This window comes from Odocoileus virginianus, chromosome X (assembly GCF_023699985.2).
Source record: "Odocoileus virginianus isolate 20LAN1187 ecotype Illinois chromosome X, Ovbor_1.2, whole genome shotgun sequence".
NCBI classification, from domain to species: Eukaryota; Metazoa; Chordata; class Mammalia; order Artiodactyla; family Cervidae; genus Odocoileus; species Odocoileus virginianus.
Genome location: NC_069708.1, coordinates 3,084,830 through 3,110,269, shown reverse-complemented (window position 1 = coordinate 3,110,269; position 25,440 = coordinate 3,084,830). Strand labels below are relative to the sequence as shown.

General features: G+C 37.1%; 1 protein-coding gene and 1 non-coding gene across 6 annotated transcripts in view; both read left to right on the top strand.

The window, feature by feature from the left end:
* POLA1 (DNA polymerase alpha 1, catalytic subunit) overlaps positions 1–25,440 on the top strand; it is a 300,499-nt gene that overhangs the window by 40,269 nt on the left and 234,790 nt on the right. For 4 of the 5 annotated variants that reach the window (XR_011485784.1, XM_070462007.1, XM_070462010.1 and 1 more), the window contains 8 exons: positions 2,586–2,702; positions 3,870–4,045; positions 6,165–6,294; positions 6,791–6,910; positions 7,958–8,057; positions 9,252–9,376; positions 14,059–14,208; positions 14,616–14,738. Coding sequence is in view for 4 of the 5 variants with exons in the window: in XM_070462007.1 (XP_070318108.1) it covers positions 2,586–2,702; positions 3,870–4,045; positions 6,165–6,294; positions 6,791–6,910; positions 7,958–8,057; positions 9,252–9,376; positions 14,059–14,208; positions 14,616–14,738 (1,041 nt within the window). In the remaining variant the exon portion in view is untranslated. The remainder of the gene's footprint in view (positions 1–2,585; positions 2,703–3,869; positions 4,046–6,164; positions 6,295–6,790; positions 6,911–7,957; positions 8,058–9,251; positions 9,377–14,058; positions 14,209–14,615; positions 14,739–25,440) is intronic. The other variant, XM_070462009.1, reaches the window with a different exon arrangement.
* On the top strand, positions 8,641–8,770 carry LOC139033190 (small Cajal body-specific RNA 24). Its single transcript, XR_011485818.1, has one exon. It is a non-coding gene; the product is annotated as a small Cajal body-specific RNA 24 (non-coding RNA).

Sequence of the window (25,440 nt, the reverse complement as noted above, 5' to 3'; positions counted from 1 at the left end):
CCTGACATGGGTTTGAGTCCCTAATCCCAGGCATGAGAATTTGGAAATGAGACTTGCTCATGTCCTTTGGGTCTCTGAGTTTAATAGACAAACTTGCCATCAGTATAGTGGTATGTATCTTTAATTAAAATTAATAACAAGTAAATCTGTTTATTAGCTGATTTTAAACTTCATATAGTTTATTTTGCTAGTTCAGTTCAGTCGCTCAGTTGTGTCCAACTCTTTGTGACCCCATGAACTGCAGCATGCCAAGCCTCCTTGTCCATCATCAACTCCTGGAGTTTACCCAAACTCATGTCCATCGAGTTGGTGATGCCATCTAACCATCTCATCCTCTGTTGTCCCCTTCTCCTGCCTTCAGTCTTTCCCAACATCAGGGTCTTTTCAAATGAGTCATCTCTTTGCATCAGGTGGCCAAACTATTGGAGTTTCAGCCTCAACATCAGTACTTCCAATGAACACCCAGGACTGATTTCCTTTAGGATGGACTGGTTGGATCTCCTTGCAGTCCAAGGGACTCTCAAGAGTCTTCTCCAACACCACAGTTCAAAAGCATCACTTCTTTGGTGCTCAGCTTTCTTCACAGTCCAACTCTCACATCCATACATGACTACTGGAAAAACATAGCCTTGACTAGACGGACCTTTGTTGGCAAAGTAATGTCTCTGCTTTTTAATATGCTGTCTAGGTTGGCCATAACTTTTCTTCCAAGGAGCAAGCGTCTTTTAATTTCATGGCTGCAGTCACCATCTGCAGTGATTTTAGAGCCCCAGAAAATAAAGTCAGCAACTGTTTCCACTGTTTCCCCATCTATTTGCCATGAAGTGATGGGACCAGATGCCATGATCTTAGTTTTCTGAATGTTGAGCTTTAAGCCAACTTTTTCACTCTCCTCTTTCACTTTCATCAAGAGGTTCTTTAGTTCTTCTTCACTTTCTGCTGTAAGAGTGGTTTTATCTGCATATCTGAGGTTATTGATATTTCTCCCGGCAATCTTGATTCCAGCTTGTGCTTCATCCAGTCCAGCATTTCTCATGATGTACTCTGCATATAAGTTAAAAAAGCAAGGTGACAATATATAACCTTGACGTACTCCTTTTCCTATTTGGAACCAGTGTGTTGTTTCATGTCCAGTTCTAACTGTTGCTTCCTGACCTGCATACAGGTTTCTCAAGAGGCAGGTCAGGTGGTCTGGTATTCCCATCTCTTTCAGAATTTTCCACAGTTTATTGTGATCCATGCAGTCAAAGGCTCTGGCATAGTCAATAAAGCAGAAATAGATGTTTTTCCGGAACTCTCTTGCTTTTTCAATGATCCAGCAGATGTTGGCAATTTGACCTCTGGTTCTTCTGCCTTTCTAAAACCAGTTTGAACATTTGGAAGTTCATAGTTCACATATTGCTGAAGCCTGACTTGGCGAATTTTGAGCATTAGTTTACTAGCATGTGAGATGAGTGCAATTGTGCGGTAGTTTGAGCATTCTTTGGTATTGCCTTTCTTTTGGATTGGAATGAAAACTGACCTTTTCCAGTCCTGTGGCCACTGCTGAGTTTTCCAAATTTGCTGACATATGAGTGCAGCACTTCCCCAGCATCATCTTTTAGGATTTGAAATAGCTCAACTGGAATTCCATCACCTCCACTAGCTTTGTTTTTAGTGATGCTTCGTAAGGCCCACTTGACTTACACATTCCAGGTTGTCTGGCTCTAGGTGAGTGTGAGTGATCACACCATTGTGATTATCTGGGTCATGAAGATCTCTTTTGTATAGTTCTTCTGTGTATTCTTGCCACCTCTTCTTAATATCTTCTGCTTCTGTTAGGTCCATACCATTTCTGTCCTTTATTGAGCCCATCTTTGCATGAAATATTCCCTTGGTATCTAATTTTCTTGAAGAGATCTCTAGTCCTTCTATTCTAAAATAAGCATAATTCACATGATGGAAATTATTAGTATAGACTTGGAAAATATGGTTATCTTTTTGAGTTTTTTTTTTTTTACTCAGAATAGTTTTGTTTCCATGTTTTTAACAAGTTTCTTATTTGAACTATGGAGTGTTATTATCTGTTTATTTTGTTGCATGTTGATTAAAAGTCAAAATCAGTTGTGTTTGAACTCAGTTTTTTAAGAAGAAACTGGGTGTACTTCCCAAGTTTTCTAAGAAGTCTGTATAAACTGTCACACAACATAGCTGGGTTCTCGGTTGGTAAGGAAGTAAAATGAAATTGTTTGAATACAGCTTCTACTGATGACCTGAAAAGTATGGAACATTAAAATTTGCATTTGCCTGAGAGACGTGAGGCATAAGTTGCAAATTAAAAGACATCATATGAACCTGGCATCAATTAGGATAAAATAAAGTTTATTCCAGCAATCTGCTTAGCAGCCTTGTTAATGTCAAGGCTAATGAATGCTGCTGATGAATAAATTCCTGAAGAAGAAAGGACCCCAATCGGAGGTAAGCGCATGATGCGTTCAATTAGAGACCAGAAAAAGAAAGGGCAGAGAAATTCTATGCATTATGATGATAAATCCTTTAATTTATGTTTCTTATAATGTTATTGGCTGCCTTCTTTTTCTGACTAGGGTCATAATATTTATGGTTTTGAACTGGAAGTGCTACTGCAGAGAATTAATGTATGCAAAGTTCCTTTCTGGTCCAAGATAGGTCGGCTGAAGCGATCCAACATGCCAAAGCTCGGGGTAATCATAATTTTCAAATCTATCTTCTCTGTTTTGGCTTCTGTATATTGAGTAGCTACCAGGTTGCACCTTGTGCTTCTTTGACTTGGAATCGGTTGCCTTATGATGGGACATTTTAACTTTGGCACTAAACCCCTTTTCCTTTGAATTTAGCATTTTATTAGTAACCACTGGTAATTTTAAAATTTAGCTTTTAGAATCTACAGATAGCACATGCTTATTAACTCCACTTGGGCATCCCTAAGAAACAGAGCTGTGGGGTTCAGGAAGGAGATGGGAAGGAAGAACGGGAGGGATCAGACACTGATTCGCCTGTGTGATTGTCCTCTCTGTGAGCAGTTGCAGGTTTAGGGGTACATTCTCACAGAGGGGGCAGAGCTTGTTCAAGATCCTAGAGCTAGTAAAGGCAAGAACTAAAATTTTGAACCCAGGCCCATCTGACTCTTGGATGGCTTGTCCCTTTTCATTCTGCCTGCTTGCTTGATAAAGGGGGGTTGTGGTGGGTTTTGGATGAAGCACCTTCATTTGCTAAACTCTGACACTGCTCTTTGCTTGAAGTCTTTACTTAAATCTTACCAGTGAAACAGAATGCTGCTTCATCAGAGAACTTAGGAATCTGTACCGTTTATAATATTCTCCAGAGAATTCCACTGCTGCAGATTGGAGTTGGAAGCTAGTGCTCTTGCTGCTTTTCCTGTTCATCTCTTTAAGACAATAGAGTCATTATTAACACATCATCCAGGTGCTGGCGTTGCTTACTCCTTACCCGCTTCAGGGTTCTTTATATGGCATCTTCTCAGTGTGGTCTACCCTGACCGCCCTATTTAAGATGTAGTTCCGGCAAATTCATTGTTCCCGTCACCATGTTCTATTTTCCATATACTTATTACCTCCCAAAATTATATAATTTTTTAAATTGTGTATTTCAAATGAGATCAGGTATCTTTTCTACTTTGCTAACTGCTGTATCCCTTATATTCTGAGTGCCCGGAACAGTGTCAGATACATAGTCAATGTTCAAAAATATTTGAATGATGGCTCAATGAATGTATGAATGGAAGAATGAAAGTTTCATCATTGTAATTTTGGGTCTAGCCTCAAATCAAGTTAGAACGAAATGTCAGTGTCTGCTCTTCCATGGGATTTGCTTTTTGTCCTCGCCTGTAGGGCAGGAGTGGATTTGGTGAAAGAAATGCTACCTGTGGCCGAATGATCTGTGATGTGGAAATTTCGGCGAAAGAATTGATTCGGTGTAAAAGCTACCATTTATCTGAACTTGTTCAACAGATTTTGAAAACTGAAAGGATTGTAATCCCAATTGAAAATATACGAAACATGTACAGGTATGATCCTGAATGCTTCAGAATTTGTCTGTCCTGAATTTAGCTGAGATGCCAGAATCATCATAGGCTGGAGGAACAGGAGCATGTGGTGCTGTGGAGGGGGAAATTGTCTGTCTTCATGTCAGCATCACATCTCCATTCCTTTAGTGATGTGAATTATTTTGCCTTTTGAATTATTCTAATTTTATCATAATATCTCCCTCATTTAACACCATCTTGATGTTTCCTGAGAGCAGTTTGAAAATTGATGTGATATTTAGGTTTCCACCCTTAATTCATTAATTCAGAAATTAATGCAAATATTTTGGAAATATAAAATCTGAAAAGTGATTCAATTATCTGGAGATATTGCTGCTTATTTCTTTTTTCCAGCCTTGTTGAGGTCAAACTGACAAATAAAAATTGTATTTTATTTAAGGTATACAGCTTGATGTTTGATATACATTGTGAAAAAATCATTACAGTTAAGCTAATTAACACACTCATCACCTCACACAAGCACTAATTTTTTCTTTTCTTTTTTATGATGAGGACACTTAAGATTTCTTCCTCTTAGGAAGTTTCAAGTGTATAATAAATTATTCAGTGTCACCATGTTGCTGTACATTAGATTTCTGGATCTTAATTCATTTTGCATAATGGAAACTTTTTGCTTGATTATTTCTTACATAAGGTTTCTCCTACCCCTATGGCCATTTTGCATTCTTTCTGCCTGTTCCTCTTGAGTTCTCAAACTGCTTCTCTTTCTGACTGCGCTCCCTGCCTGGGTGATCTCATCGAGTTGCAGGAAATTTCAATACCACATGGGTGCTGATGCCTCTAAGCACACCTTCGCCTTGGATGTCTCTCCTGAGTTCAGACTCATGTCTATCTCCCTGTTCCACTTAATGTCTGATATGAATCTCCAACTCAGCCTGTTCCAAAACTGAGCTCCTGACTTTCTCTTCCTTGTTTCTCTTACTTTTCCAGTATCACTGGAAACCTCCAAAGTCATCCTCAGCCTGGAACCTCTGAGGCATCTATGATTCCTCTCTCTGACATCTTATGTTCCATGCATCAGGAAATCCTGTCAGCTCCATCTTCAAAGTATGTCTCTATCTGACCACTTCTTTTCTCTTCACTTGGACCCACTCTGGTCCAAGCCACCATCCTCTTTCTCCTAGGTCACTGGGTCTTATATTAGCCTCCTTACTCGACTTCTTGCTTTTGCCCTTGACTCCTTGTTGTCTGTTCTCAACCCAGGAACGAGAGCTCCTGTGCTGAAGTGAAGTCGGATATGGCACTGTACTTACAATCTCCCAGTGACTTTCTGTTTCATTCAGAGTAAAAACCAAAGCATTTATTTTGACTTACAAGGTCCTATACAGTGGGTCTCTCTGCCATTAACTCTGTCCTTATCTTCTGTTATTCTCCATCATTCTCTCTGTTGGAGCCATTGGTCTCCTTCTTGGTATTGGAACTGCGAGATTTATGCTCAGCCTAGGGCATACATTTTTTTTTAATTTAATTTTTTTTTTTTGAATGTGCTGTTCTGTTTGCCTGGAATGTTCTTCCCTCAGATTTACCCATCCAAAAGAATTACCCTCTCACCTCTTGTGGATCTTTATTCTCAGTGGACTCTTCCTTGCTTCCCTAACTAAAATTTCTCTCTGCTCTTGATATTCCTTTCTTAACTTTTCTTCTTAACACTTAGCCTTATTTAACATACCACATATTAAAAATTTAAGTTGTATTCTATCTCCCCCATAAGGACAGGACTTTTTGTCTCTTTTGTTCACAGCCAGAATTTAGAACAATGTCTGGCATTGAGTGGGTATGTAATACATATTTAGTGGATGAAATGAATGAAAGGATTTAGGGTGTTTTCAGATTGTAGTTAACATATAGCTTTATCTTAGTGTGATTTTTTTTGTTTGTTTTAGAGAAGGGCATTGGGATCAATGGTATGAATGAATTCCTAATTTCATATTGACCTTATTTTAAATTGTTTCCAATGTGAGGTGCCATTGCTCTTAAGTTACGTAACCAAAAATTTATTGTAATGCTTTATGAAATTCTGATTGTAATCATTGTTTCTTTTAATTACTTGATTCTGTTTCATTCTTACTTTTCTGTACAGTGACTCTTCTCATCTATTGTACCTGTTGGAGCACACCTGGAAAGATGCCAGGTTCATTTTGCAGATCATGTGTGAGCTAAATGTTCTCCCATTAGCATTGCAGATCACTAACATCGCTGGGAACATTATGGTAAATTTAACTTAGAAAGGGGGAAAAAGCATTTCCTGTTGGATCCAGTGTTTTCTTGGGGTAGTTGTTATATGATAATGAGTCTAAATGCATGCTTATAAAATGAGTAACTTGTATTTTGAAAGCTGGGCTTCTTTTGTAAAATGAAGAACTGCTTGGGAGAAGGGGAGGAAAGCCAGGTGCAGTATGTTGAAATTTGGGTGAACATAAGGATTGTCTCTGACATCTGGATGTGTCTGATTTGTGGAATGGTCCATTTGAGAGTAAAGAAATAGCCCGAGTTGTTGGTATTTTAAGCTCTCTTTGTCTCCTTTTAACCGTAATGGTTAAAGAAGCTGCTGGAAATAATTTAGTACCCCCTGCCTTTTTTTAAAGCAGCCCTTGATATGATGAGTGAATTTGAAAGAGGTACTATGATTAAATTTATCAATTTGACGTTGCTTTTGTTTATTGTGGTTTTGAGCTCAAGTTTTTTTAAAAAAATTCTACTTAATAGTCTAGGACGCTGATGGGTGGACGATCCGAGCGTAATGAGTTCTTGTTACTTCATGCATTTTATGAAAACAACTATATTGTGCCTGACAAGCAGACTTTCAGAAAGCCTCAGCAAAAACTGGTGGGTGCACAATTGTATAGTGTTTTGGTTTTTTATATCCCCCCTTTTTATTAACAAGATAGTTTTTTTCTTTGGGCTGTGATAACATCTACCCCACAGATAAGTAGAAACTGTATCCTATTTGCTCCATTGTTTTGGTATGGTCATTTCCTTCTCTACTATTCTCTGTACAGATAAAAATTATTTGTGAAATATGAAATTCTTTGAGGGAGGCATTAGGCCTCTGATGAGTGACCATAGATGAAAAGTGTTTTGCCGGGTTAGCACTACCAGTTGAACCTTTTATTTCCTTGAACCCCTAAGCCTTTATTTTTGTGTTGTGTGGTTGCATTTTTATATTCTAGTAGGATTAAGGTCACCACAGTCAGGTTTCTGAAGTAGCCTCCATCACACCAGAAGTAAAATTTAGCTTAGCTACTGTTTTATCAGCACGGATAGTAATCAATTTAGAATGGGAGTTTAATGTTAAAATGACTCTGGTTCTTTTGTTGTGCTTGTTTTATGTACATTATTAAAATTAGTAAAGGATTAACTTAGAGGAGGTTGACTTCTGCTGAGTATTAAATGTTTGCTAATTAAACTACTTGGAAAAGAATTTTCAGCATATGGACGTACTTATTTTAAGGTGTCCATATTAATAATGAGAATAATGGTAATATCTATATAAAATATTTTGTATTTTTATATCATGAATGTTAGAGTAACGAATATAAGAGAACTTTTAGAATCTCAAATTTTATATAACATGAATAGTTGAATTTTTAGTGTCCATTGATTTAAAAATGTGAAGTTCTATTATTCAGAAATATTTTAAAGTAGAATTTGGATATTTATCAACTCAGATACAGTGTCTGTTTTGGTAAGTACCATGCTTGGCATTCATTTGGATTCATGAACGTTACAGTAATTGTCTTTCCCCAGAGGACCATTAACTGAAAGTAAAGTATCTTAGAACTGTGTACTGCAATTGGAAAGGGGGAAATCATAAACCTTCTAAATTGGTTCATGAGTTGCTAGCTGGTGAAGTTATCTTCCATTTGATATTAGGGAGATGAAGATGAAGATATTGATGGAGATACCAATAAATACAAAAAAGGACGTAAGAAAGCAGCTTATTCTGGAGGCTTGGTCTTGGATCCCAAAGTTGGTAAGGCTGGGCAGCGGATGGCTTTGTCCCTGATGTGAAGGGACTTCTTAATGCACAGTCAGCTTGAGAAAACTAAAAGACCTGAGTTGTGTTTTGTACGTTAGTGTGTAGGTTTCATAATGACCTTACTTATTTTCTTATGTTCATGTGAAAATCTTGTTTGCCAGTCTTTTAACATGGGATTAATGTGAATCATTTTTTTTTTTGCTGTATTCCAAGAAAGTTTTATTTATGGACATTGAAATTTAAATTTTGTGTCATTTTCACATGTCATTGAAATAGTCTTTGTACAATTTTTTTCCCGACCATTTAAAGATATAAAAACTCTGCTTAGTTCATGAGTGGTACAAAAAGAGATAGGCTGAATTTGATCTTTGCCAACCTCCAGCCCAATATATAGCTATTTGTCAGGACTTCCCTGGCAGACCAGTGGTTGAGAATTTGCCCTCCAAGGCAGGAGACACGGTTTCCATCCCTGGTCCGGCGATAAGAAAAATACCATACTGGGATTTAAGGAATAATAGTACCAGGCACAGAGTAAGCTGTTGGTATATGCTTGCTGTTGTTGTTATTGTCTTAACTGTGGACATTTACTTCTATTCAGTTTCTTCTGAAGGTGAAGATAACTCTTTGTAAATGTCCTAGAGAAATACAGTAGCTTTCTGTTCACCCTTTGCTAGTAAAAAGGGTGGGTCGTTCCTCTACTGACATTTATGTATACATCTCTTGTCTGATCTTAGCAGTTTGTATACAGGTAAATAGGCTGCCTGTTTTATTCTTTGAAGGTGTGATTGTAAAAAAAAAACGTATAACCACTCGCTGGTAGAGATCACTCAATATTTGAGGAGTAGTGGGGGAGGATAGGTGGAAAGGAATGCGTTCTTGAAGGAGAGTTGATAGGATCTAGTAAATGAAAAAAACATAAAGTAATTGATATGAGGGGGAGTGTTTGCCCATAATAATGGAGTACTTTCGGGGGACTGTTGAGCTTTCAATGCCAGACAGGATCTCTTCTTTCTTTGTCTTTGGTTACCTGATTTTTTCACTCTGATATATATTTACAGGTGATAATCGACCCCTTGTCTCCTTTTGTCTGCCTCACAGCTCTGGGTAATATATGGAGTCATAATATAGTACTTCTAATATGGTGTTTTGCCAAAGACTTTTTGTAACATGGGCCTTTTTTCCTTGCAGGTTTTTATGATAAGTTCATTTTGCTTCTGGACTTCAACAGTTTGTATCCTTCCATCATTCAGGAATTCAACATTTGTTTTACAACAGTGCAAAGAGTTGCTTCAGAGGCACAGAGATTTGCAGAGGTTTGTATTCAACTGCGAACTCTTGAAATTGAAATTAAAAATAGTGCTTAAAGGGGGAAGATAAGCAAAGGGCTTGGTGTTCTAGTTTTTCCCTCTAAAAGGTAATGGCATTCTAGCTTTTCCTTCTAAAAGGAAACATATCCTTTCTTCGTGGTCAGAAGGGGGAGTGTTGGGTAGGAGGAGACTCAGACTGGTTCCGTGTCTTTTATCTCATAGCTTTATTGAGATGTAACTCACAGACTCTGTAATTTACCTATCTAAAGTGTGCAGTTTAATGGCTTTTAGTTTATTCCCAGAGTTTGCTAACTGCACTATAATCCCTTTTAGAACATTTTCATTTTTCCCCAAAGACACCCTCTTCCTTTTAGCCCGTACTTCCCTCAATCCCTTCTAGATCTAGGCAACCACTAATCTTTCCACCTCTATAGATTTGTGTTTTTTGTACATTTCCTGCATATAGAATCTTATGTGACCTTTTGTGTCTGGCTTATCTCACTTAGCATGCTGTTCTCGAGATTCATTTGTGTTGTAGTATGTATTAGTCCTTCATTCCTTTTTATTGCTGAATATTCCATTGTAGCGATACATGTCACATTTTGTTTGTTTTAGAATCTCTTGTCAATTTATGCGAAAATACCTGCTGGGATTTTGATGGGGATTATATTGAATCTGTAGATCCCTTTGGGGAATATTGCTATCTTAGTAATGTTAAGTCTTCCAATTCATGAAAATCGAGTCTTTCCATTTATTTATGTCCTTAATGTTTTTCAAAGATGTTTTCTAGTTTTAAGTGTACAAGTCTTGCACTTTTATTAAATTTATTCCTAAATATTTCATTCTTTTTGGTGCAGTTGCAGATGGAATGTTTTCTTAATTTCATTTTTGGTTTGTCCATTGCTAGTGTAGAGAAATATAACTGAGTTTTGTATATTGATCTTGTATCCTGCAACTTTGCTTAGCTCATTTATTAGTTGTTGTAATAATAGTTTGTGGATTCCTTAGGATTTTCTATAGACAGTATCATCTTGTCTGTGAATAGAGAAAGTTTGATTTCTTCCTTTTCAATCTGGATGCCTTATATTTCCTTATCTTGCTTAACTGCCCTGGCTAGAACCTCCAGTACAGTTGAATAGAAGTGGCAAGAGCAGACACCCTTTTCTTGTTCCTGATATTAGGGGAAAACATCTAGTCTTTCACTATTAAATATTATGTTACTTGAAAGTTTCCCACAGCTGGCCTTTATCAGTATGAGAAAGTTCCATTCTAGCACTAGTTTAAGTGTTTTTTTTTTTAATCATGAAATAGTGTTGGGTTTTCTTAACTACCTTTTCTGCATCTATTAAGATGATCAGTATATGGTTTTTGTTATTTATTCTTTTAATATGGTATGCTATATTGATTGTTGAACCAACTTTTGTTCCTGAGATAAATCCCACTTGGTGTATAATCCTTTTTGTATATGGCTAGATTTGATGTGCTAGTATTTGTTGAGTTTTTTTCTGTATTCATAAAGGCTGTTGGTGTATAGTTGTAAATGTCTTTGTCTGGTTTTGGTATTAGGGCAATATTGGCCTCATAGAATGCATTGGGAAGAGTTCCCTTCTCTTCGGTTTTTGGGGAGAGTTCATGTGGGATTTGTTTTAATACTTTAATTTTTGCCAGTGAAGTTATCTGGTCTTAGACTTCTCTTTTTTAAATTTCTAACTCAGTCTCTTGTTATAGGTCTGTTCAGATTTTCTATTTCTCTTTTGGTCACTTTGGGTAGTTTCTGTCTTTTCTAGGAATTTGTCCATTTTGTATAGGTTATCTGATTTGTTGGCATAAAATTGTTCATATTATTCCCTTTTAATCACTGTAATTCTTGAAGGTCAGTAATGATGGTCCCCTCCTTTTATTCCTGATTTTAGTGATTTGAGTCATCTTTTTTTTCCTGAAGAAAAGGTTTTTTTACTGAAGAAAAAACTTCAGTATAGCTAGAGGTTTATAAATTTTGTTAATCTTTTCAAACAAGCAACCTTGGTTTCCTTGAGTTTTCTCTATTGCTTTTTTGTTCTGTTTCTGTGCTAATCTTTATTACCTCCTTTTTTCTGGTTTCTTTGATTTACTTTGCCCTTTTTCTAGTTTCTTATGATAGAAGGTGACGTTATTGATTTGAGATCTCTTTTAATTTAGATATTTGCAACTATAAATTTCTCTATAAGCAGTGCTTTAGCTTCATCCCTTAAGTTGTGATATGTTTCACTTGCCTTTTTATAGTCAATCCCCTCTTCCATCAGTCAGTAATTGATCTGACTTTTTTTTCTTTTTTTTTTCATTTATTTTTATTAGTTGGAGGCTAATTACTTTACAGTATTGTAGTGGTTTTTGTCTCACCATAGCTTAATTTTGCCTGTTCAAGAATTTCAGATTAATGGAGTGATACAGTATGCACTCTTTTGTATCTGGCTTTTTTTTTCAGTGTAATTTTCTTGAGATTCCTCTGTGTTGTTGCATTATTGCTGTTCTTTCCTTTTTACTGTTGAGATGTATTTCATACTTATCTGTTCCCCTGAGATCAGCATGTGGATTATTTTCAGTTTGGGGCTGTTATTAATAAAGCTGCCGTGAACATTCTTCTACAGTTCTTTTTGTGGGTATGTGCTTTCACTTTTGGGGATACCTAAAGAGTGAATTTGCTGGGTTGCGTTGGACAGTGTATGTTTTACTTGAAAGGACACTGTTAGATTGTTTTCCTAAGTTGTTGTACCATTTTATACTCTTACCAGTCATGTATGTGAATTTTTCCCTTTTCCTGTAACACTTGTTATTTTCAGGCTTTTAAATTTTGGCCATGAAAGCATTTATTAACGATTCTGTCCATTAAACATCTTTTTCAAAAGGATCCTTTTGAATTATATCACATGAATTTTAATCTAACTAGTAGTCATACAGTCAACAGTTTTATGTATGGCTTAATAACTTAATATGTGGTTCTTCATATATAAAGCTTATACAATTGACTGTCAGTAGGGAATTTGATTAGATTTGGTTCTCTAGCAGTAAAAGATGGAAATTGACATTATCTCTGTATGTTGTTTTTCTCTGCTTCTTTGTGCAAGGGGCAGAAGATGTTCTTTTGCTCTCTAGCTCCTGAATTTACAAGTCTTTTGGTTCCAGCTTGGGGGCTCTTTTTCAGTCCTAATTCCATATTCCTGGAAGAGAGAATCTTAGAGGCTTGCCTAGGTTGGTGAACACACCTGTCCATCATCTGTGACCTCAGGAGCGTGTTCACACAGTACAAATGTATCTGCTGAGGATAGGCTTTTCTATGGGATTGGAGGATAATTTTACAGGGTAGGTATTGAGTAGACATCCCCGAGAGGTAGTGACTATGTTTGGTTAATAATATTCTTTGGACTGTGTCCTGTCTGTGTCAGTATTAGGATAGTTATCGTTATGTAGCTCCTTCTTCCCCCCCTCCCCCCACCACCATTTTGTTATTTGAGCTTTCCAGTTTAGATTCTGAATATGAAATTACACTTCAGAGTTGAAAGAGGTCATCTAAGAAATACTATACACGTAGCAGTTTATGGGTTCTGTATCATTTTCCTGGGCAATACTGTATTTGGTCTTCAGAACAGCTAGCGCCACACAGCTCGTGCTGGCAGAGCCAGGCATGGATTGTAACTTGCCTGACTTCAGATCCTTTCAGTTTACTTTCTGTTGGACCTCCATGGTTGCTGTAAATAAATTGGAATGTGTACCAAGATCTCTTAATAGGTTTGCTGTCATCATCTGCTCTATTGGAAAACAATAGGTCCCTGTTACTATTGTGAGATCGTTCATTTGAAGTTATTGATCTTTATAAAATCAGATACTTTGTAAAAACTGGGTTATCAAATGGCATTGACTTGACATACTTTAAGCCAAGAGGTTTATTTTTAATTTTGAACCTTTGAAAGGGCAAATGTGCCTGGTTTTTCTTTGTATCTTGTTAATATTCAATAGAATTAATGGAGCCTTGAGAAAAATGGTCTGATGCTTCCCTTGCCTTTTCTTCCTGTAAATTTTAATGGAAGACTGCTGGTTGCTTTCTTAAAATGTTGCTATTGTACCAATTGCAAAGCAATTGATAGATAAAAGGTACTGCATAAATACTAAGGAATATATATGTGTTAATTTTTAGAAATGTCGTGGCCTATTTAAATATGGGCTCCAGATTCCTAAAATAGATTTGTTGATTTAGTATTTAGTAGGTTTTTATTTTTCAGTCTAAAATACCTAAAGTAATTGCTGTGATTTCCCATAGTTTAACAGTTTTGTAGCATTTTGTTTGGTAGTGCACTGGTCTTAAAAATAGTAATTTAATGGCTTTATTTTAAAAACAATACCCCCAAACATGTTGCTCCCCAATCTTTGTTGAAGGGGGAAAAGGAGCATGTGTAAAAATTCATCCCTTTAAACGATGCCTACATTTTGTCAAGAACTAGATCGGGAAGGTACTGGAATGATAGGCTGAGAGAACTGACTGAAAAGAGGGCAGCGTTGACCTGCTTTGCAGCCCTCTCAGCATTGTTGACCTTTATACTTAGACAAGAAACTAGCTTTACAAAATGTGGGGTTAAGTTCCCACAAGGTATGATTTTGGGAATTCATTTCACAAAAGTTTGATTTATCTGAAGTTTTTGTCTTGTGTTCATCAGGATGGAGAACAAGAGCAGATCCCCGAGCTGCCAGATCCAAGCTTGGAAATGGGCATTTTGCCCAGAGAGATCCGAAAACTGGTAGAGCGGAGAAGACACGTGAAACAGCTAATGAAACAGCAAGATTTAAATCCAGACCTTTATCTTCAGGTATATCTTTCCACTCAGCAACCTCTGAGTGATAGTCTCACCTTTGAAAATTTGATTATCTAGGAGTGATTTAAACATGATGCTGTGGACAGATGTATGTGTTTACTTTAAGTTGGTGGGTAGGAAACCATTCAGAAACATTTGATGCCTCAAAATACAAGGCACCTCTGTCTGCAAAGATGTATCTGAGCAAGTACCTTCTGACCTTCTGGGAGCTTTGGAATCTGTGTTTATTTGCTTCTAGGAGGTCGGGGAAACGTGGCTCTGGGAGGATGGGTTGACTGTATTCAGAGTTCTTTTCTCCAAGGATTTTGAGGGTTTCTTATTGGTAGTTAGAAAACATCTAATGTAATGCTTATGCATCTGCAAATATTGTTGTCTGTCTTTTGTCCTTGTGTGGCCTGCAGTATGACATTCGACAGAAGGCTTTGAAGCTCACAGCAAACAGTATGTATGGCTGCCTGGGATTCTCCTACAGCAGATTTTACGCCAAACCCCTGGCTGCTTTGGTGACATACAAAGGAAGGGAGGTAAATGGTATAACATTGCCATATCTAAAATGAAAGTATTTTATTTTTTTAATTTTTTTTATTAGTTGGACGCTAATTACTTTACAATATTGCAGTGGTTTTTACCATACATTGACATGAATCAGCCATGGATTTACATGTGTTCCCCATCCTGAACCCCCCTCCCACCTCCCTCCCCATCCCATCCCTCTGGGTCATCCCAGTGCACCAGCTCCGAGCACTTGTCTTATGCATCCAGCCTGGACTGGCAATCTGTTTCACACTTGATAATATACATGTTTTGATGCTATTCTCTCAGATCATCCCACCCTCACCTTCTCCATAGACTCCAAAAGTCTCTTCTATACATCTGTGTCTCTTTTTCTGTCTTGCATATAGGGTTATCGTTACCATCTTTCTAAATTCCATATATATGCATTAGTATCCTGTATTGGTGTTTATGGCTTACTTCACTCTGTATAATGGACTCCAGTTTCATGCATCTCATTAGAACTGATTAAAATGTATTTTTTTAATGGCTGAGTAATATTCCATTGTGCATATGTACCACAGCTTCCTTATCCATTCGTCTGCTGATGGGCATCTAGGTTGCTTCCATGTCCTGGCTGTTATAAACAGTGCTGCGATGAATATTGGGGTACACGTGTCTCTTTCAGTTCTGGTTTCCTTGGTGTGTATGCCCAGGAGTGGGATTGCTGGGTCATATGGCAGTTCTGTTTCCAGTTTTTTAAGGAATCTCCACACTGTTCTCCATAGTGGCTGTACTAGTTTGCATTCCCACCAACAGTGTAAGAGGGTTCCCTTTTCTCCACACCTTCTCCAGCATTTATTGCTTGTAGACTTTTGGATAGCAGCCATTCTGACTGGTGTGTAATGGTACCTCATTGTGGTTTTGATTTGCATTTCTCTGATAATGAGTGATGTTGAGCATCTTTTCATGTGTTTGTTAGCCATCTGTTTGTCTTCTTTGGAGAAATGTCTGTTTAGATCTTTGGCCCATTTTTTGATTGGGTCATTTATTTTTCTGGAATTGAGCTGCAGGAGTTGCTTGTATATTTTTGAGATTAATCCTTTGTCTGTTGCTTCGTTTGCTATTATTTTCTCCCATTTTGAAGGCTGTCTTTTCACCTTGATTATAGTTTCCTTTGTTGTGCAAAAGCTTTTAAGTTTCATTAGGTCCCATTTGTTTATTTTTGCTTTTATTTCCAATATTCTGGGAGGTGGGTCATAGAGGATCCTACTGTGATTTATGTTGGAGAGTGTTTTGCCTATGTTCTCCTCTAGGAGTTTTATAGTTTCTGGTCTTACATTAAGATCTTTAATCCATTTTGAGTTTATTTTTGTGTATGGTGTTAGAAAGTGTTCTAGTTTCATTCTTTTACAGGTGGTTGACCAGTTTTCCCAGCACCACTTGTTAAAGAGGTTGTCTTTATTCCATTGTATATTCTTGCCTCCTTTGTCAAAGATAAGGTGTCCATAGGTTCGTGGATTTATCTCTGGGCTTTCTATTTTGTTCCATTGATCTATATTTCTGTCTTTGTGCCAGTACCATACTGTCTTGATGACTGTGGCTTTGTAGTATAGTCTGAAGTCAGGCAGGTTGATTCCTCCAGTTCCATTCTTCTTTCTCAAGATTGCTTTGGCTATTCGAGGTTTTTTTGTATTTCCATACAAATTGTGAAATTATTTGTTCTAGTTCTGTGAAGAATACCGTTGGTAGCTTGATAGGGATTGCATTGAATCTATAGATTGCTTTGGGTAGTATATTCATTTACACAATATTGATTTTTCCAATCTATGAACCCAGTATATTTCTCCATCTATTTGTGTCCTCTTTGATTTCTTTCATCAGTGTTTTATAGTTTTCTATGTTATAGGTCTTTTGTTTCTTTAGGTAGATATACTCCTCTAAGTATTTTATTCTTTTTGTTGCAATGGTGAATGGTATTGTTTCCTTAATTTCTCTTTCTTTTTTCTCATTGTTAATGTATAGGAATCCAAGGGATTTCTGTGTGTTAATTTTATATCCTGCAACTTTACTATATTTACTATATTTATTGATTAGCTCTAGTAATTTTCTGGTAGAGCCTTTAGGATTTTCTATGTAGAGGATCATGTCATCTGCAAACAGTGAGAGTTTTACTTCTTCTTTTCCTTCTATTTCCTGGATTCCTTCTATTTCTTTTTCTGCTCTGATTGCTGTGGCCAACACTTCCAAAACTGTGTTGAATAGTAGTGGTTAGAGTGGGCACCCTTGTCTTGTTCCTGATTTTAGGGGAAATGCTTTGGATTTTTCACCATTGAGGATAATGTTTGCTGTGGGTTTGTCATATATAGCTTTTATTATGTTGAGGTATGTTCCTTCTATTCCTGCTTTCTGGAGAGTTTTAATCATAAATGGATGTTGAATTTTGTCAAAGGCTTTTTCTGCATCTATTGAGATAATCATATGGTTTTTATCTTTCAATTTGTTAATGTGGTGTATTACATTGATTGATTTCCAGATATTAAAGAATCCTTGCATTCCTGGGATAAAGCCCACTTGGTCATGATGTATGATCTTTTTAATATGTTGTTGGATTCTGTTTGCTAGAATTTTGTTAAGGATTTTTGCATCTATGTTCATCAGTGATATTGGCCTGTAGTTTTCTTTTTTGTGGCATCTTTGTCTGGTTTTGGAATTAGGGTGATGGTGGTCTCATAGAATGAGTTTGGAAGTTTACCTTCTTCTGCAATTTTCTGGAAGAGTTTGAGTAAGATAGGTGTTAGCTCTTCTAAATTTTTGGTAGAATTAGTGTGTGAAGCCATCTGGTCCTGGGCTTTTGTTTGCTGGAAGATTTCTGATTACAGTTTTGATTTCTGTGCTTGTGATGGGTCTGTTAAGATCTTCTACTTCTTCCTGGTTCAGTTTTAGAAAGTTATACTTTTCTAAGAATTTGTCCATTTCTTCCAAGTTGTCCATTTTATTGGCATATAGAAATGAAAGTATTTTAAACTATACATATTATGGAGTGGGAGAGCCAAAAAGTTTACTGCCTTGTAATACAGCTTCAAATATCCCTTTCTTAGGACAAATTTGAGAGAGATATGCTTTTAACTAAGGATTCATTCATTAATCCATTTTGTGTGTGTGTGTAATTATTGAGCATCTTCTGTATGCCAGGGATTGTTCGAGGTACCAGGTATAGAGTGTTGAGCAAGATGTAAAAAGTCCCTGCATTGTGAGGCTCATATCTACCTAGGGCAGGGGGTGTGGAAAGGGCTTGGGGTGGAGGGAAGGTCATTTGGGAAATCAGACTTTAAATAAGTGAATAAGCAAATATAAAAATAAGAGAATATGATAGAAGTAATGCTATGCAGATAATTAAAACAGAATGGTAGGTTGAACACTGTTAAGGTGGCTGGCTGGCTTAGCTTGGTCAAGGAAGGGTTCTTTCGAAGGTAACATGAATGAGGCCTGTGACATAAGGAAGCTAGTTTTCTTATGGATATATTAGGTTGGAGTGTGAGGGAAGGGAAGAAGTCAAGGAGGATGCCTCCATTTTTGTCTTTTAGCTGGTTAGCTAGCTAAACCATTTATTAAGAAGGAGAAATCTGGGAGAGAAGTTCTGTCTTGGATATGTTACCTTTGAGGGTTGTAATATATCTGTAGGCATTTTGAGTAGGCAGCTGGATGTACAAATTCCTAATTGCATGAACATTATCAGAACCAGAATTAAAGATTTAGAGTAACTGGTTTTAGAAAGATGGGCTACATACCAAACAGATTGGAGGTGCTATCCTTTTGTAAACACTAAAAGCTTCATCTGCTTTAGGACCATGTGTGTGGATTCTCCTTAGTTTGTAAGAGAATAGTTACATTAGATATTAAATTCCATTTAGCTCTAGTAAAATACTGATTTCTGTCAGTGGATTTAAGACTACTTGGTCTTAAGGAGGTAGTGGTTATAGGCAGAATACTCATGCTGGGGACCTGGAGTAGGAATTCGCTATAGAGTAGAGGTTGGCTCATTACAGCTTATGGGCCATCTGTTTTTATAAATAAAGTTTTATTGGCACATAGTCATACTCATTCATTGAAGTATTATCTGTAAATACGTTTGTAGTACAGTGGAAGAGTTGAGTAGTCAAGATGGAAATTTGAATGACCTGCAAAGCCTAAAATATTTACTGTCTCTTTAAAAAAAAAGCTGACCCCTGTTTAGAATCTAGATTCAGTTCAGTTCTGTTCAGTCGCTCAGTCGTGTGTGACTCTTTGCGACCCCATGAACTGAAGCATGCCAGGCCTCCCTGTCCATCACGAACTGTCGGAGTCTACCCAAACCCATGTACACTGTGTCAGTGATGTGATGCCATCCAGGCATCTCATCCTCTGTCGTCCCCTTCTCCTCCTGCCCTCAATCTTTCCCAGCATCAGGGTCTTTTCCGATGAGTCAGCTCTTTGCATCAGGTGGCCAAAGTATTGGGAGTTCCAGCTTCAGCTTCAGTCTTTCCAATGAACACCCAGGACTGATCTCCTTTAGGATGGACTTGTTGGCTCACCTTACAGTTCAAGGTACTCTCAAGAGTCTTCTCCAACACCACAATTCAAAAACATTAATTATTCTGTACTCAGCTTTCTTTGTAGTCCAACTCTCACATCCATACATGACCACTGGAAAAACCATAGCCTTGACTAGATGGACCTTTGTTCGAAAAGTAATGTCTCTGCTTTTCCATATGCTATCTAGGCTGGTCATAACTTTCCTTCCAAGGAGTAAGCATCTTTTAATCTCATGGCTGCAGTCACCATCTGCAGTGATTTTGGAGCCCCCCCAAAATAAAGTCAGCTACTGTTTCCCCATCTATTTTTGCCATGAAGTGATGAGACCAGATGCCATGATCTTAGTTTTCTGAATGTTGAGCTTTAAGCCAACTTTTTCACTCTCCTCTTTCACTTTTATCAAGAGGCTCTTTAGTTCCTCTTCACTTTCTGCCATAAGGGTGGTGTCATCTGCATATCTGAGGTTATTGATATTCTCCCAGCAATCTTGATTCAGCTTGTGCTTCTTCCAGCCCAGCGTTTCTCATGATGTACTCTGCATATAAGTTAAAAAAGCAGGATGACAATATACAGCCTTGATATACTCCTTTCTTTTCCTTTTTGGAATCAGTCTGTTGTTCCATATCCAGTTCTGACTGTTGCTTCCTGACCTGCATACAGGTTTCTCAAGAGGCAGGTCAGGTGGTCTGGTATTCCCATGTCTTTCAGAATTTTCCACAGTTTATTGTGATCCACACAGTCCAAGGCTTTGGCATAGTCATTAAAGCAGAAATAGATGTTTTTCTGAAACTTTCTTGCTGTTTTGATGATCCAGTGGATGTTGGCAATTTGATCTCTGGTTCCTCTGCCTTTTCTAAAACCAGCTTGAACATCTGGAAGTTCACAGTTCACGTATTGCTGAAGCCTGGCTTGGAGAATTTTGAACATTACTTTACTAGCATGTGAGATGAGTACAATTGTGCGGTAGTTTAAGCATTCTTTGGCATTGCCTTTTTTTGGGATTGGAATGAAAACTGACCTTTTCCAGTTCTGTGGCCACTGCCGAGTTTTCCAAATTTTCTGACATATTGAGTGCAGCACTTTCCCAGCTTCATCTTTTAGGATTTGAAATAGCTCAACTGAAATTCTATCACCTGCACTAGCTTTGTTCATAGTGATACTTCCTGAGGCCCGCTTGACTTCACATTCCAGGATGTCTGGCTCTAGGTGAGTGTGCGTGATCATACCATCGTGATTATCTGGGTCGTGAAGAATCTAGACTAGACATACGTAATAGCACTTTGAGATGATGAAAACGTTCTCCATCTGCATTATTGAGTGTAGTAGCTGCTGGCCACAAGTGCCTTGTGAGTGCTTGATCGCTGGCTACTGTCAGCCATCTGAGGAAGTAGAGTTTGAGTTTTATATAATTGTAATTAAAATTAACCTCAAATATCCATATGTGGCTAGTGAACTGCTGTATTGGACTGTGTCGATCTCTCTGGCATGAAATGAACAGGACGTCAAGAGCTGCTCTTCTGTTGGGATCCCAATCTCAAAGACTCTCCTGAGGGCACAGTGAGGGAGGGCAAGACATGTATTGGACACCAGCATAACGTGAGACACTTTCAGATGCATTCTTTAGTAAGACCCCATAAGAATCAATTGATAGAGGTAATAGTGTTCCCATTTTGCTGATAAGAAAGCTAATAAACTCAGAGGTGAAATGTAACAATTGACTTATTTGAATGGGAATCCAGATCTTCCTGACTTGAAAGCTCTTGCTGCATGAAGGTTGTGTGCTTGCTCTGTCTCAGGATGGCTTTCCTGACTGCTGCTTTGTATTCTACCTCTTATTCATAGAAGAACGCCTTTTTCAATACTTATCTCAAGACACAAGCCTTTTTTCCTTGAGAGGATATAGGTGTTTTAGGGGCTTATTGAAATGAAGGAAGGATGTCTTCCATTTTCTTAGGCTAAGTTTACTTTAAAATTATTTAAATTTTATTTCTGTGTATGTATCCAGTGGCTTCTGATAGAATACCATCTTATTTTTGTATTAGGAAATGCACTCACTATGCCCCAACTGGGTGATAATACATGGGTTGACTATTGAGATTGGATCAAGGTTACTCTTAAGTTTCTCACGAGAGGCAATAGTTGACAATTTACTCCCTTGGAGAGTGCCTCTTGCTGTTGGGAAATCCCTGTTGTTACATTTTCTGCATTGGCTTAGAAATCCACAAGCTTAAAAGGGCACTGTTGATAATGATAAGCCCCAAATTTGTCCAATGATCTCCCCCACTCCCCTAATCCATTGTACTTTAAGGGCAGTAGTTTTGTTTAGCTCAATTTTTAATAGGGAATTGAAACTCAATTTTTATTTTTCTGTTATATAAAATGGAGCAGTAACAAATCTTACTAAATATTTTGTTTAAAAAAACCCTACTCTCCCCACTAAAAAAAGAATTTTAGAGAAATCTAGAAATAATCATGTGCGGTTTAAATTCTTGGTTTCTGCTTTCCCCTTGTCTCTTTCCCCTTTGCTTTTTCCCACAAATAAAAAAATACAGCAACTGTGGGAAATGGGCCTTTAAAGTAATGTGAGGTTAATGAGAAATAATAATTACACAGTTGCTTCCTGGAAATCTTATTTGAGAAGATTCAAAGCCACGTACAGAAATTATTTCCTATAATAAAATTGATTGTAATGTATTGGTGATAATTATTAGCACTGGTGGATGGAAGTATTTTATGTGATAATCTGTCTTTAGGTTTACTGTTATTTTCCATATGTTAGGTCTTTGTGAATTAAAGAATCTTTTGATTATGAAGAAGTAGGAGGAATGAAGTGTAAAAAAGAGAGTCAGTTTGCTGAATTTTGGAATATTTCTGTGACTTACCAACCTTGTTTTTGTACTAAGAGTAGACCCAGTAATATAGTAACCTGAAAATCCTAGAAGTTGATTGCTTTTAAAATCCTTGTAGGATAAATTAGATTAAGGTTCAAGTAGAAATTAATAAGAAGGAAACCTGGTAGTATGTCACCTGAAAAGATTGTAACATTTCGCGTTTGAATATGGATTAATACACAGTCTAGGGAGGCCTTAAGCCCCCCTCCCCCATTTTATTTTTAAGTCTATATTTTGTGTGTGCTCAGTTTGTTGGAATCATGCAGGTTTGGCTCCGGTGACCTAATAATTTCTGTAATCAAATGTATTATGGCTGCTAGAGTACTCAGAGTAATTACTAATTGTACTTTTAAAAACAGGTTTATAATAAAAATGCTAATAGTTATGTCAAATGGACATCAATATTGTCTTTTCCCAGGTGTGATCTTTCACACTTAAACTCTTCTGTGATTTTTAATTGCTCGGTGGTAGAGGAATTAGTTAATGGTTAAGGAATTGTATGAGGGACCTCATAGTGTGCAGGTTATTTAAAAATAATGAACTCAGTGTTTCCAGAGAAGTAATACGGAAAGCTAGTTGATAGATATTCAGAAGTGAGTCTACATAAATACCATCTATATTTGTGTTTGTTCTCAGTGTATTTGTAGAGACATAAAAAAGATACTGGGTAAGTTGATAGCACTAAGTGGACGTGTATTTTAAACCACAAAGAAAACAGACTAGGTCGTCAAGTGACTGTTGTAGTAATTGAAGTGATTGTTCACTAGATGGCGATAGACACCCTGAGATCATTAATTAATTAAGGCTTTATATTGTGAACAATAGTAAAGGCCATTTAGTGACACAAATCTGTCCAGATTTTTCACTTTTATTAATTTGGAACTGTTAAAGGACCAAAGGATTGTAATAGTGTATTTAGTGTTTAAAATAATGATGGTTTTTGAATAATAAGTTTTGTTGATAAGATCAATCATTTAATGTATCATAGCAAGCTAATTCTTCTATCAAAGAGCAAAATTCACACTTGTGGCCATGGGGTTACAATACATAACTCTCTTGGTCACAGTATTAGGCTAATCTAAAGAGAATTGAAATGACTTTGATGTGTAATTTTGCCTCTTTGAATTTGTTGGGGTTTTTTTTGAGGGTTTTTTAACTTACTCTGTACTTATAAACATGCTTATTGCATAATTCTTAGTGTAATGGTAATATTTGTCTTTATGGAATAATTAGTACTTATTGATGTTGGTATTGTTTTATTTCTGCACTCTGTTATTTCTGTGCCCTTGAGAAAATGATTTTTGGTCTGGATTTCTGATTGCATTTTAAAGTGAATGTGTGCTCTAATGTTTGGGTATAGAGCCCGTGCGTTTTCATTTTCTCACCCAGTAGGCTAAAATGAGTCTTTGCCAGCCTGCTTGCCAACCAGTTGTAGACTGCCTAGCTTTTAGTTGCGTTTGGAGCTGAAATTTGGGCATTTGAAAAAGGTGTCCAAATCATTGCAGGAAAACACTGCAGTCTGGGCAAGCCTTCCTGGGAGTCTCTTGGCCATGTGCTAGTGCCTGTCAAGAGCCCTTCAAAATGGCCCTGGGATGGAGGGCTGGCTGTAGCCTTTGTTGATGTCAGTGGCAAAAGAGAATGAGTGAATAGGCAGAATCTTATAATTAAGTGCTGAAGGAGACTTTGTGATTTATCTGCAAATAAGGAAAAATTTCACGTTTCCAATTTCTTTTCTTTAAAAAGCCTAGTTTTAACAAACTAAATGCAATAAAATATTGTAGAAACAACTGAAGACCCTTTCCTCCGTACCCTCTCTCACTTCTTTCTTCTTTTGAGGTACCTGCTCTCTCAGGTTAGTTGTGTCCTTTTTGCCCAGGGTTTTTTGTTTTCACAACAGATAATGTGTACCTATATATGTGGTGCCCTATAAGTTTTTACCATTTATGTGTCATGCTATACATGTATTTTTGCAGTTTGCCAAAAACAGTAGGAGAAAGTACCTATTCTGTATACCAGTTTTTAAGCTGATCCATGTTGATACAGTTTCAGACTTGGTTTATTTGTGTTACTTATTGTGTAATATTTCAGTGAATAAATATAGCACAGGATATTTTTTATTTTCCAGTTGTCCATGTTTTTAGATTTAATTCTTTGCTACTGCAAATAGTGCTATAGTAGACAGTGCCACCTGTGCAAGAGTTTCTCTAGGGTATTACTAGGAGTAGAGTTTGCACGGCCACAAGCAGTATATGATATTTTACTAGTGGGAGCAGTCATTTAATTTTTCATGGCAAGCTAATTCTTTCAAAAAGTTAAATTCATCATATTTATGGCCATGGGGCTATTATATATGACTTCTTCAGTCACAGAATTATAGGTTAATTTAAAAATGGACTATAGCCCCCCAGGCTCCTCTGTCCATGGGATTTTCCAGACAAGAATACTGGAGTGGATTGCCATTTCCTTCTCCAGGGGATCTTCCTCACCCAAGTCTTGAACCCCATCTCCTACATTGGCCAGCAGATTCTTTACACTTGACCACCAGGGAAGCCCAGTTTAAAAATAGTTGGGAATAATTTTGCTATTCAGTTTTACTTTTTTGAATTTGTTATTTTTCTGTTGAGGGATCTTAGACTTCTTATGTACTTGTAAACATACTTGTTGCATAATCCTTAGTGTTCCACATCATTGCTACTACTGGTTATTATCAGAATTAAAATTATTGCCAGGCTCATGAGTGTGAAGTGATATCTCATTGTGATTTTAATTTACGTTTCCTCAATATTAAGGCGAGCATCCTTTCATGTGTTTAACTCTCCAGTTTTCTTTTTTCAGTGTGATTTGCTTGTGCATGTATGTCTTGTTTCACTGAATTGTATGTCTCTAAGTATTCTTAGGTCAAAAGCTAATTCTTATTTGGTCATTTTTGTTACAAATACCTTTTAGTCTGTGATTTATTCTTTAACTGTATTTGTTGTTTTTTCTTGTGCAGAACTTGTAAAAACTTATTGTCACATATTTGATTTTTCCCCCCTTGTACACTGTTTGTTTTTTCTTATGAGATCTTTCCCTCCTCCAATGACAGAGACATTCTGTCTTATCTTCTTCTAAAATTTGCAGGCTTTGGCTTTTCTTGTTTAGATGTTAAATCCTTCATGGAATTATTTTTAGGGATCATGTACAGAAGAGGTCTAACTGTATTTGTCTTCTTTGCTTCCTGTGGAGTTATTGAACCTGTTCTTCTCTTCTAGGGATTGATAACCTATAA